Here is a 13246-nt window from a genome sequence, read left to right on the forward strand (position 1 = left end):
AGTAGGGGAGTGGTCTCAGTAGGTGAGTGGTCTCAGTAGGGGAGTGGTCTCAGTAGGGGAGTGGTCTCAGTGGGTGGGTGGTCTCAGTAGGGGAGTGGTCTCAGTAGGGGAGTGGTCTCAGTGGGTGGGTGGTCTCAGTAGGGGAGTGGTCTCAGTAGGGGAGTGGTCTCAGTGGGTGGGGGGTCTCTCCAGTGGGTGGGGGGTCTCTCCAGTGGGTGGGGGGTCTCTCCAGTGGGTGGGGGGTCTCTCCAGTGGGTGGGTGGTCTCTCCAGTGGGTGGGTGGTCTCTCCAGTGGGTGGGTGGTCTCTCCAGTGGGTGGGTGGTCTCTCAGACACTGAGCAGCAGAGCCACCCCGGCCAGCACCCACTTGGCCGGCCTCTCCCTGGTCTTCAGGCTGAAGGTCCAGACGTAGGTGGGTCCTCTGACCTTGGTCTTGTAGAGAGGACACTCGTAGATGTTGCGGGTCTCCTGGCGGTCGTTGGGCACCGCCCGCACAGAGATCACCGGCATGGTGGGCGTCAGCTCCTTCAGACGGGCCTCAGAGATCACCCCGCTCTGGGGGTCCCAGCGCGCCCCTACGAGGAGAAGGACCACCTTTAAGCTTTGATCATAGAGATACAAATCTCTGCCGTCTGCAATGAGGAACACTTTTACTTAACGTTTCATCTCTATAAATACACAATAAAAGTCTTCCTATTGTAAGTGTATATTGTAAATGTATTATTTTGGGGTGCGACTATTTTAATTGCAGACCCCTGACCCCTGACCCCTGAACAGCGTTTGTGCCTGTTTGGTGTGGATTGGAGCAACGGGGTACCCGTGGCCCCTGGAGGCCCCCCAACGTGGCCCCCAACGTGGTCCCTGGTGTGGCTATTGTGATGGCAGACCCCTGACCCCTGACCCCTGACCAGCGTTGGTGCATCGGAGCATCAAAGGTCTGCATGTTTGTGACCCTCTAGGCAGTTAGACCTGAGGACGGTTCTACAAATACCTTCTATTATCAGTGCTTTTCAGACTGGACCCCCAAAATGATATGTATTTGGCCGCGGACCCCGATCTGAAAATGTTTGTATGTATCTATATATACCTTCCATATAGAGTCCATAGATATATGTATGTATGTATGTATTATATTAGTATGTATGTATGTATTATATTTTATATACATATATCTCTATACCTTCCATATAGAGTCCATACATATATTTTATATACATATATCTCTATACCTTCCATATAGAGTCCATAGATATATTTTATATACATATATATCTATACCTTCCATATAGAGTCCATAGATATATGTATTTATGTATGTATGTATCTATATCTATATCTATATATATATAGATATCTCTCTATACCTTCCATATATATAGAGTCCATAGATATATTTTATATACATCTATACCTTCCATATAGAGTCCATAGATATATTTTATATACATATATCTCTATACCTTCCATATAGAGTCCATAGATATATTTTATATACATATATATATCTATACCTTCCATATAGAGTCCATAGATATATTTTATATACATATATCTCTATACCTTCCATATAGAGTCCATAGATATATTTTATATACATATATCTCTATACCTTCCATATAGAGTCCATAGATATAGGCCCCCTCTCTGGCCGGCTGGTTGAACTCTTCTTTAAACTTCTTGGTGACGTCTACCGTCAGGTTCATCTTGTCCAGAGGCCACTCGTTCTTACGGGCGAGAGACTGCATGACCGCTAGAGACAAAAAGAGACTGTATGAACACTGGGACAAAAAGAGACTGTATGAACACAGGGACAAAAATAAACAAACACTAGAAACACATTTCCTAAGAAAATTTAAGTGCGCCTGCAGCTGGCTGGAGACTCAAAATAGTGTCACTACAAAGTACCATCAATCGACTCCAAATGGCCTAAAACGTGCTCCTAACGTTTTTGGGTGGTCCATTTTGGTGGAGTAAAAAAAAAGCAGCAAAAAAATAATTAAAAAATTAATAAAAAATTAACAGAAACCTAAAAAAGGAAAATAAAAAAGCCGATTTTTTTTTTTTTTTTTTAATTATTTAATTTTATAAATTAATAAACAATTACTCAAATGGTTTCAAGTGCTTGTTTCACCCACTTCTGGTGGTCTGAGGCAAAAACGTAGCATTATATATTTGTTCGCAGATCCCTATTTAGGGGAGGTAGGCAAAGTTTGGGAGCATTTTGGGCACTTTTCAAAACCGGAGGTGAATAAATCCACTTTTGGGTCTGATGCATTTGTTGGCAGACCCCCACTTAGGGGGGGTGCTAAAAGTTTTGGAGCATTTTGGGCACTTTTTAAAACCGGAAGTGAATAGATCCACTTCCGGGTTGCACCATTGAGCTCCACACCCCTCAGAGTGTGTGGGTGAAAAAGAAAAAAAATCGGAAAAAAAACAGTTCATTAAAAAAAAAAGGAAAATCGGGCGTGATTTAGATTTCTTTATTTGTGTGTCTTGTTGTGTAACGATGCCCCGCCCACATGGACTTATAGGATACCACATACAAATCAGTGCATCGTCTTTTATAATCAGCACAAAAATAGATTACATTTTACAAACAATACATTTCTTAATTCATCATATAATGGACAGTAAAACAGAACATGGATTTAGACAACATCTATTGTCTATTTCTTCCAAGTCACATAATAAACAAATTATCATCTCTTCAGGAGAACCAATGAATCTACCTGTTTGTCTATCTAATGGTAACATACTAGAATGTAACTGTGTGTGTCTGTCTGTCTGTCTGTCTGTCTGTGTCTGTCTGTGTGTGTCTGTCTGTGTGTGTCTGTGTGTGTGTGTGTGTGTGTGTGTGTGTGTGTGTGTGTGTGTGTGTGTGTGTGTGTGTGTGTGTGTGTGTGTGTGTGTGTGTGTGTGTGTGTGTGTGTGTGTGTGTGTGTGTGTTACCAGTCAGGAAGGACTGGGGGTTGAACAGTCCAGACAGCCACACAACGCTGGGCAGCAACAGATCCTGAGTCCAGCTGTCCAGCTCTCTACAGCGCAGCAATACATCATTATACCTGAGAGAGAGAGAGACATAGACAATACATTATATAACTGAGAGAGAGAGACATAGACAATACATTATATAACTGAGAGAGAGAGACATAGACAATACATTATATAACTGAGAGAGAGAGAGAGAGACATAGACAACAATACATTATATAACTGAGAGAGAGAGACATAGACAATACATTATATAACTGAGAGAGAGAGACATAGACAATACATTATATAACTGAGAGAGAGACATAGACAATACATTATATAACTGTGTGAGAGACATAGACAATACATTACATTATATACCTGAGAGAGAGAGACAATATATAATACATGAGAGAGATTTGTCATAGTATTTATATTCAAACAATAATCGGGCTTTAACTAAATCCTTAAAAACTGCTAAACAGTCACACCTCTGCCCTCCATTCATCTTTTCTTTCCTACTTAGAAAAAATGCCATCTTTGCCCAAAAATGGAAAATCAGCAATCTACCTTTTTTCTTCTTTTTTACCCATGTTTATATTACCAAATATAAACATCTGTTTAGTAAACGTCTCTTACAGACAGACAGACAGACATGTTAGATTATAGGGAGGTGAGCTTCCCTCCCTCCAGGAACAGACAGTTCATGGTCAAAGCTCATGAAGGACACAGTTCTCTACTTCAGTATCACATGACTTCAGTATCACATGACTTCAGTATCACATGACTTCAGTATCACATGACTTCAGTATCACATGACTTAACACCAGCTTTATGAATCATAGACATATAAAGGTAGACGCCTTCTCTGGCTCTGAGGCGTCTGTATGGCGGACGCGCTTCCTCTTCCGGGGGGGCAGCTGGACATTTCCGCGTTCCAGGTCGCTCCAACGAACTGCAGAGGCCAATGAGGTATCTAGGTTTCTATATCTATGTTATGAATAGTTTCTACCTCATCATGTGATCAGTATCACATGACTAAACAGTAGAAAAATATAAAGAAAATCAATAATCTATACATTGAAACACATTAACCTGGCATCTATCTAAATGACATTTTAACCTTTGCATAAGACTGCTAGAGCAAAGCTACCATCAGACTGTTGAACTATAGATATATATCTTTATTTGTTTTTGTTTTATTGTCTCCGCCGCTCTGGACGGCTGAATGCTGAACGGCCAAAGGCTGCTGAAGTCTTTCCCTTTGCTCTCACTCACTTCTTTACACATGTTAACCTGATGGGACAAATACAACATATTCTGATTGATTCAGTACTTGAGTAAATGTACTTAGTTACATACGTACCATATAGCCAGACTATAGATAGAGGGGTAACAGTATAGACTATAGATAGAGGTTACATACCATATAGCCAGACTATAGATAGAGGGGTAGGCCAGCTTGGTCCAGGTTTCAGGAACGTTGTCAAAGAACAAGGCTGTCTGGAGCTGTTCCATCTCTGAGGAAATGGCCAGCTCACCCTGTAACCAATCACAATGTATCATTTATCAGACACTCTGTTTCTAGGTAAACACATACATAGAATGTATTTATAATATAATATACAGTAAACAAGGTAAACACATACATAGAATACAGAGACAGTGTAGTGTCTCGGTAAACTATAGGATCATAGAATACAGAGACAGTGTAGTGTCTCAGTAAACTATAGGATCATAGAATACAGAGACAGTGTAGTGTCTCAGTAAACTATAGGATCATAGAATACAGAGAGACAGTGTAGTGTCTCAGTAAACTATAGGATCATAGAATACAGAGACAGTGTAGTGTCTCAGTAAACTATAGGATCATAGAATACAGACAGACAGTGTAGTGTCTCAGTAAACTATAGGATCATAGAATACAGAGAGACAGTGTAGTGTCTCAGTAAACTATAGGATCATAGAATACAGACAGACAGTGTAGTGTCTCAGTAAGCTATAGGATCATAGAATACAGAGACAGTGTAGTGTCTCAGTAAACTATAGGATCATAGAATACAGAGAGACAGTGTAGTGTCTCAGTAAACTATAGGATCATAGAATACAGAGACAGTGTAGTGTCTCAGTAAACTATAGGATCATAGAATACAGACAGACAGTGTAGTGTCTCAGTAAACTATAGGATCATAGAATACAGAGAGACAGTGTAGTGTCTCAGTAAACTATAGGATCATAGAATACAGAGAGAAAGTGTAGTGTCTCAGTAAACTATAGGATCATAGAATACAGAGACAGTTTAGTGTCTCAGTAAACTATAGGATCATAGAATACAGAGACAGTGTAGTGTCTCAGTAGACTATAGGATCATAGAATACAGAGAGACAGTGTAGTGTCTCAGTAAACTATAGGATCATAGAATATAGAGACAGTGTAGTGTTTCAGTAAACTATAGGATCATAGAATACAGAGACAGTTTAGTGTCTCAGTAAACTATAGGATCATAGAATACAGAGACAGTGTAGCGTCTCAGTAAACTATAGGATCATAGAATACAGAGACAGTGTAGTGTCTCAGTAAACTATAGGATCATAGAATACAGAGACAGTGTAGTGTCTCAGTAAACTATAGGATCATAGAATACAGAGACAGTGTAGTGTCTCAGTAACTATAGGATCATAGAATACAGAGAGACAGTGTAGTGTCTCAGTAAACTATAGGATCATAGAATACAGAGAGACAGTGTAGTGTCTCAGTAAACTATAGGATCATAGAATACAGAGAGACAGTGTAGTGTCTCAGTAAACTATAGGATCATAGAATACAGAGAGACAGTGTAGTGTCTCAGTAAACTATAGGATCATAGAATACAGAGAGACAGTGTAGTGTCTCAGTAAACTATAGGATCATAGAATACAGAGAGACAGTGTAGTGTCTCAGTAAACTATAGGATCATAGAATATAGAGACAGTGTAGTGTTTCAGTAAACTATAGGATCATAGAATACAGAGACAGTTTAGTGTCTCAGTAAACTATAGGATCATAGAATACAGAGACAGTGTAGCGTCTCAGTAAACTATAGGATCATAGAATACAGAGACAGTGTAGTGTCTCAGTAACTATAGGATCATAGAATACAGAGACAGTGTAGTGTCTCAGTAAACTATAGGATCATAGAATACAGAGAGACAGTGTAGTGTCTCAGTAAACTATAGGATCATAGAATACAGAGAGACAGTGTAGTGTCTCAGTAAACTATAGGATCATAGAATACAGAGAGACAGTGTAGTGTCTCAGTAAAATATAGGATCATAGAATACAGAGAGACAGTGTAGTGTCTCAGTAAACTATAGGATCATAGAATACAGAGACAGTGTAGTGTCTCAGTAAACTATAGGATCATAGAATACAGAGAGACAGTGTAGTGCCTCAGTAAACTATAGGATCATAGAATACAGAGACAGTGTAGTGTCTCAGTAAACTATAGGATCATAGAATACAGAGACAGTGTAGTGTCTCAGTAAACTATAGGATCATAGAATACAGAGAGACAGTGTAGTGCCTCAGTAAACTATAGGATCATAGAATACAGAGACAGTGTAGTGTCTCAGTAAACTATAGGATCATAGAATACAGAGACAGTGTAGTGTCTCAGTAAACTATAGGATCATAGAATACAGAGAGACAGTGTAGTGTCTCAGTAAACTATAGGATCATAGAATACAGAGAGACAGTGTAGTGTCTCAGTAAACTATAGGATCATAGAATACAGAGACAGTGTAGTGTCTCAGTAAACTATAGGATCATAGAATACAGAGTCAGTGTAGTGTCTCAGTAAACTATAGGATCATAGAATACAGAGACAGTGTAGTGCCTCAGTAAACTATAGGATCATAGAATACAGAGTCAGTGTAGTGTCTCAGTAAACTATAGGATCATAGAATACAGAGACAGTGTAGTGTCTCAGTAAACTATAGGATCATAGAATACAGAGAGACAGTGTAGTGTCTCAGTAAACTATAGGATCATAGAATACAGAGAGACAGTGTAGTGTCTCAGTAAACTATAGGATCATAGAATACAGAGAGACAGTGTAGTGTCTCAGTAAACTATAGGATCATAGAATACAGAGACAGTGTAGTGTCTCAGTAAACTATAGGATCATAGAATACAGAGAGACAGTCTAGTGTCTCAGTAAACTATAGGATCATAGAATACAGAGTCAGTGTAGTGTCTCAGTAAACTATAGGATCATAGAATACAGAGACAGTGTAGTGTCTCAGTAAACTATAGGATCATAGAATACAGAGACAGTGTAGTGTCTCAGTAAACTATAGGATCATAGAATACAGAGAGACAGTGTAGTGTCTCAGTAAACTATAGGATCATAGAATACAGAGTCAGTGTAGTGTCTCAGTAAACTATAGGATCATAGAATACAGAGAGACAGTGTAGCGTCTCAGTAAACTATAGGATCATAGAATACAGAGAGACAGTGTAGTGTCTCAGTAAACTATAGGATCATAGAATACAGAGACAGTGTAGTGTCTCAGTAAACTATAGGATCATAGAATACATAGAGACAGTGTAGTGTCTCAGTAAACTATAGGATCATAGAATACAGAGAGACAGTGTAGTCCATCCATCCATCCATCCATCTTCAACCGCTTATCCGGAGTCGGGTCGCGGGGGCAACAGTTCCAGCAGAGAGCTCCAGACCTTCCTCTCCTGAGCAACATTAGCAACTTCCTCCTGGGGGATCCCGAGGCGTTCCCAGGCCAGTGTGGAGATGTAATCCGCCCATCTGGTCCTTGGTCTGCCCCGGGGTCTCCTCCCAGTGGGACGTGCAGCGAGGACCTCCCTAGGGAGACGCTCGGGAGGCATCCGTACTAGATGCCCGAACCACCTAAGCTGGCTCCTTTCCAAGCGAAGGAGCAGCGACTCTACTCCGAGTCTCTCCCGGGTGACCGAACTTCTCACCCTATCTCTAAGGGAGATGCCAGCCACCCGTCTGAGAAAACTCATTTCGGCCGCTTGTACCCGCGACCTTATTCTTTCGGTCATGACCCACACTTCATGACCATAGGTGAGAGTAGGAACGAAGATTGCTCGGAAGACCGAGAGCTTTGCCTTCTGGCTCAGCTCTCTTTTCGTCACCACAGTGCGGTACAGCGACTGCAATACCGCTCCTGCTGCTCCGATTCTCCGGCTGATCTCCTGCTCCGTCCTCCCCTCACTCGTAAACAAGACCCCGAGATACTTAAACTCCTTCACCTGGGGCAAAGCCTCATTCCCTACCCGGACTGCACAATCCACCGGTTTCCTGCTGAGAACCATGGCCTCAGATTTGGAGATGCTGATTTTCATCCCAGCCGACGCACACTCGACTGCGAACCGATCCAGTGAGAGCTGAAGGTCCCGGACCGATGGTGCCATCAGGACCACATCATCCGCAAAAAGCAGTGACGCAACCCTTAGCTCACCGAACCGTATACCCTCTCCGCCACGACTTCGCCTCGAGATCCTGTCCATGAAAATCACAAACAGGATAGGTGACAAGGCGCAGCCCTGTCTGAGACCAACCCCCACTGGAAAATAATCCGACTTACTGCCGAGCACACGGACACAGCTCTCGCTTTGGGCGTACAGAGATTGGATGGCCCTCAACAAGGTCCCCCTCACCCCATATTCCCGCAGCACCTCCCACAGAAACTCCCGGGGGACCCGGTCATATGCCTTCTCCAAATCCACAAAACACATGTAGACCGGATATGCATACTCCCAGGCCCTCTCCAGGATCCCTGCCAGAGTAAAGAGTTGGTCAGTTGTTCCACGACCAGGACGGAAACCACATTGCTCCTCTTGAATCTGAGGTTCGACTATCGGCCGGACCCTCCTTTCCAGTACCTTGGCATAAACTTTCCCAGGGAGGCTGAGTAATGTGATACCTCTGTAATTGGCACACAACCTCTGGTCCCCCTTTTTGAAAAGTGGGACCACCACCCCAGTCTGCCACTCCCTCGGTACTGTCCCAGACTTCCACGCGATGTTGCAAAGACGTATCAACCAAGACAGCCCCTCAACACCCAGAGCCTTCAGCATTTCTGGACGAATCTCATCAACCCCCGGAGCTTTGCCACTGTGGAGTTGTTTAACTACCTCAGTGACTTCCTTCCGGGAGATTGACGCCGATCCCCCATCATCCTCAGGCTCTGCTCCTGTCAGGGAGGGTGGGTCTGATATCATTGGGTTTAGGAGTTCCTCAAAGTGTTCCTTCCACCTCCCTACGACTTCCTCACTTGAAGTCAGCAGAGCCCCATCCTTGCTGTATACAGCTTGGATGGTTCCCCGCTTTCCCCTCCTGAGGTGCCGTATGGTCGTCCAGAACAACTTTGGTGCCGCCCGAAAGTCCTTCTCCATGGATTCCCCGAACTCCTCCCACACCCGCTGCTTAGCCTCCGTCACAGCTGTGGCTGCCGCCCTTCGGGCCTGTCGGTACCTTGCAACTGCCTCTGGAGTCCCCTGGGATATCATACCCCGATAGGCCTCCTTCTTCAGTCGGACGGCTTCCCTGACCACCGCTGTCCACCAGGGTGTTCGAGGGTTACCGCCCCTTGAGGCACCTAAGACCTTCTGACCACAGCTCACAGCCGCAGCTTTAGCAATAGAGGCTTTGAACATTGCCCATTCCTGTTCAATGCCCCCAACCTCCACAGGGATGCCAGAGAAGTCCCGCCGGAGGTGGGAGTTAAATTCCTTCCGAACAGAGGTCTCCTCCAAACGTTCCCAGTTCACCCGCACTACACGCTTGGGTTTGCCAGGTCTGTCCAGAGGCTTCCCCCGCCATCTGAACCAACTCACCACCAGATGGTGATCAGTTGACAGTTCCGCCCCTCTCTTCACCCGAGTGTCCAGAACATGCGGCCTCAGATCAGCTGATACGATTACAAAATCGATCATTGATCTTTGGCCTAGGGTACTCTGGTACCAAGTACACTTATGAGCATCCTTATGTTTGAACATGGTGTTTGTTATTGTCAGTCCATGACTAGCACAGAAATCCAATAACAAGCCACCACTCAGGTTCAGATCAGGGAGACCGTTCCTCCCAATCACGCCAGTCCAAGTATCCCCGTCATTGCCCACGTGTGCGTTGAAGTCCCCCAGCAAGACTATGGAATCCCCCACCGGAGCCCCATGCAGGACCCCATGCAGGGTATCCAAAAAGGCCGAATACTCTGAACTCTTGTTTGGCGCGTACGCACAGACAACAGTCAGAGTTTTCCCCCCATCAACCCTTAGGCGGAGGGAGGCGACTCTCTTGTCCACCGGGGTGAACCCCAACGTGATGGCACTCAACCGGGGGCTTGTGAGTATCCCCACACCCGCCTGAGACCTCACACCCTGAGCAACTCCAGAATAAAACAAGGTCCACCCCTTGTCCAGGAGTTTGGTTCCAGAGTCCTTGCTATGTGTGGAGGCAAGCCCCACCAGGTCTAACCGGTAGCGCTCTGCCTCCCGCACCAGCTCAGGCTCCTTCCCCACCAGCGTAGTTACGTTCCACGTCCCAAAAGTCAGCTTCTGCTGCCCCTGATTGGTCCGTCTGGAACCTCTGCTGTCACTGCCACCCATCTGACAGTGCACCCGACCCCACTGGTTCCGATCGCGGGTGGTGGGCCCACGTGGCGGCGAAGATCTGCCCACGTTCCTTCTTCGGGCTGTGCCCGGCCGGGCTCCGTGGTTAGCCCGGCCACCAGGCGCTCGCTGACGAGCCCTTCCTCCGGGCCTGGCTCCAGAGGAGGGCCCCGGGCTTCCTCCGGGCCGGGTCGCATCACTTCGTCTTGAATTGTCCATGAAGTGTTTGGTGAACCATTCTTAGTCTGGCCCCTCCCCCGAGACCACTTTGCCATGGGAGACCCTACCAGGAGCACTAGGCTCCCGACAACACAGCTCCCAGGTTCATTGGGGCACACAAACCTCTCCACCACGGTAAGGTGATGATTCATTGGAGAGGTGTAGTGTCTCAGTAAACTATAGGATCATAGAATACAGAGAGACAGTGTAGTGTCTCAGTAAACTATAGGATCACAGTTAAACAATGAACCTAGCATCAATCTAAATAACATGCTATCTAAATTACATTTTAGCCTTTGCATAAGTCAGCACGGTCGGTAACACACACACACACACACACACACACACACACACACACACACACACACACACACACACACACACACACACACACACACACACACACACACACACACACACACACACACACACACACACCTTGAGGCCCAGGTCCAGCTCTCTGAGGGAGCGTCGTATCTCGTGGATGAGTGTGTTCATGCGCTCACACTCCTGGAAGCAGACCAGGATGTAAGGAGAACGCTCCGCCGTCTTGGACGTGATGTCAGACATGTTGTATTCCTCTGGAAGCTTCTCCAGGACCTCGTCTAGGATGGCCTTCACCTGTGGAACACATCACATTAAAGGAGTAGTTCACCCAAAACATTACTTATTTTCTATCAATTTCATACCCCATGAAGCTGAAGCCTTGAATAAATTTTTTAGATGTTTTAGTTTTTTGTCTCACTTTGTCGCATCGAGTCAATCATTTGATGACCGGGTGGGGTTTAGGGTTAGGGTTAGGGTTAGGGTTAGACCGGGTGGCTGCTCAGTACGAGACTCAATGGGGTTTCCTACTGACACTTCATGGGGCGTGTAATTGATAGAAAATAAGTATTTATTTTAGGTGAACTACTCCTTTAACCTGTAGAACACATTAGATATGTAGAACCTCATCTAGAATGGCCTACACCTGTAGAACACATCACATTAGATCTGTAGAACCTGTTAAGACACATTAGAGCTATAGAACCTGTTACAGGGATTCTGTATAGATGGTGCTACTTATAGTGCTGTAAGTAGTAGCTTAGGGCGACTGATATTTCCCCTCTGGGATCAATAAAGGTATCTATCTATCTATCTATCTATCTATGGATCTATCTATCTATCTATCTATCTATGGATCTATCTATCTATCTATCTATCTATCTATGGATCTATCTATCTATGGATCTATCTATCTATCTATCTATCTATGGATCTATCTATCTATCTATCTATCTATCTATCTATGGATCTATCTATCTATCTATCTATCTATCTATCTATCTATCTATGGATCTATCTATCTATCTATCTATCTATCTATGGATCTATCTATCTATCTATCTATCTATCTATCTATCTATCTATCTATCTATCTATCTATGGATCTATCTATCTATCTATGGATCTATCTATCTATCTATGGATCTATCTATCTATCTATGGATCTATCTATCTATCTATCTATCTATCTATCTATCTATCTATGGATCTATCTATCTATCTATCTATCTATCTATCTATCTATCTATGGATCTATCTATCTATCTATGGATCTATCTATCTATCTATCTATCTATCTATCTATCTATCTATCTATGGATCTATCTATCTATCTATCTATCTATCTATCTATCTATCTATCTATCTATCTATGGATCTATCTATCTATCTATGGATCTATCTATCTATCTATCTATCTATGGATCTATCTATCTATCTATCTATCTATCTATCTATCTATCTATCTATCTATCTATCTATCTATCTATCTATGGATCTATCTATCTATCTATCTATCTATGGATCTATCTATCTATCTATCTATCTATGGATCTATCTATCTATCTATCTATGGATCTATCTATCTATCTATCTATCTATCTATCTATCTATGGATCTATCTATCTATCTATCTATCTATCTATCTATGGATCTATCTATCTATCTATGGATCTATCTATCTATCTATCTATCTATGGATCTATCTATCTATCTATCTATCTATCTATCTATCTATCTATCTATCTATCTATGGATCTATCTATCTATCTATCTATCTATCTATCTATCTATCTATCTATCTATCTATCTATCTATCTATGGATCTATCTATCTATCTATCTATCTATCTATCTATCTATGGATCTATCTATCTATCTATCTATCTATCTATCTATCTATCTATCTATCTATGGATCTATCTATCTATCTATCTATGGATCTATCTATCTATCTATCTATCTATGGATCTATCTATCTATCTATCTATGGATCTATCTATCTATCTATCTATCTATCTATCTATCTATGGATCTATCTATCTATCTATCTATCTATCTATCTATCTATGGATCTATCTATCTATCTATGGATC

At 43.0% G+C, this 13246-nt stretch overlaps 1 protein-coding gene across 1 annotated transcript in view; it reads right to left on the minus strand.

Moving 5' to 3' along the window:
- Positions 1-327: 327 nt before the first annotated feature.
- Positions 328-13246, minus strand: part of dnah9l (dynein, axonemal, heavy polypeptide 9 like) — a gene marked incomplete at both ends in the record, with an annotated part of 232995 nt that continues 220076 nt past the window's right edge. Inside the window, 5 exons of the mRNA XM_080438924.1 lie at positions 328-575; positions 1610-1750; positions 2950-3062; positions 4400-4515; positions 11266-11448. Coding sequence (XP_080295050.1) covers positions 328-575; positions 1610-1750; positions 2950-3062; positions 4400-4515; positions 11266-11448 — 801 coding nt within the window. The remainder of the gene's footprint in view (positions 576-1609; positions 1751-2949; positions 3063-4399; positions 4516-11265; positions 11449-13246) is intronic.

This window comes from Gymnoscopelus braueri (genome assembly GCF_963280865.1).
Source record: "Gymnoscopelus braueri genome assembly, chromosome: 10".
In the NCBI taxonomy this organism is placed as follows: domain Eukaryota; kingdom Metazoa; phylum Chordata; class Actinopteri; order Myctophiformes; family Myctophidae; genus Gymnoscopelus; species Gymnoscopelus braueri.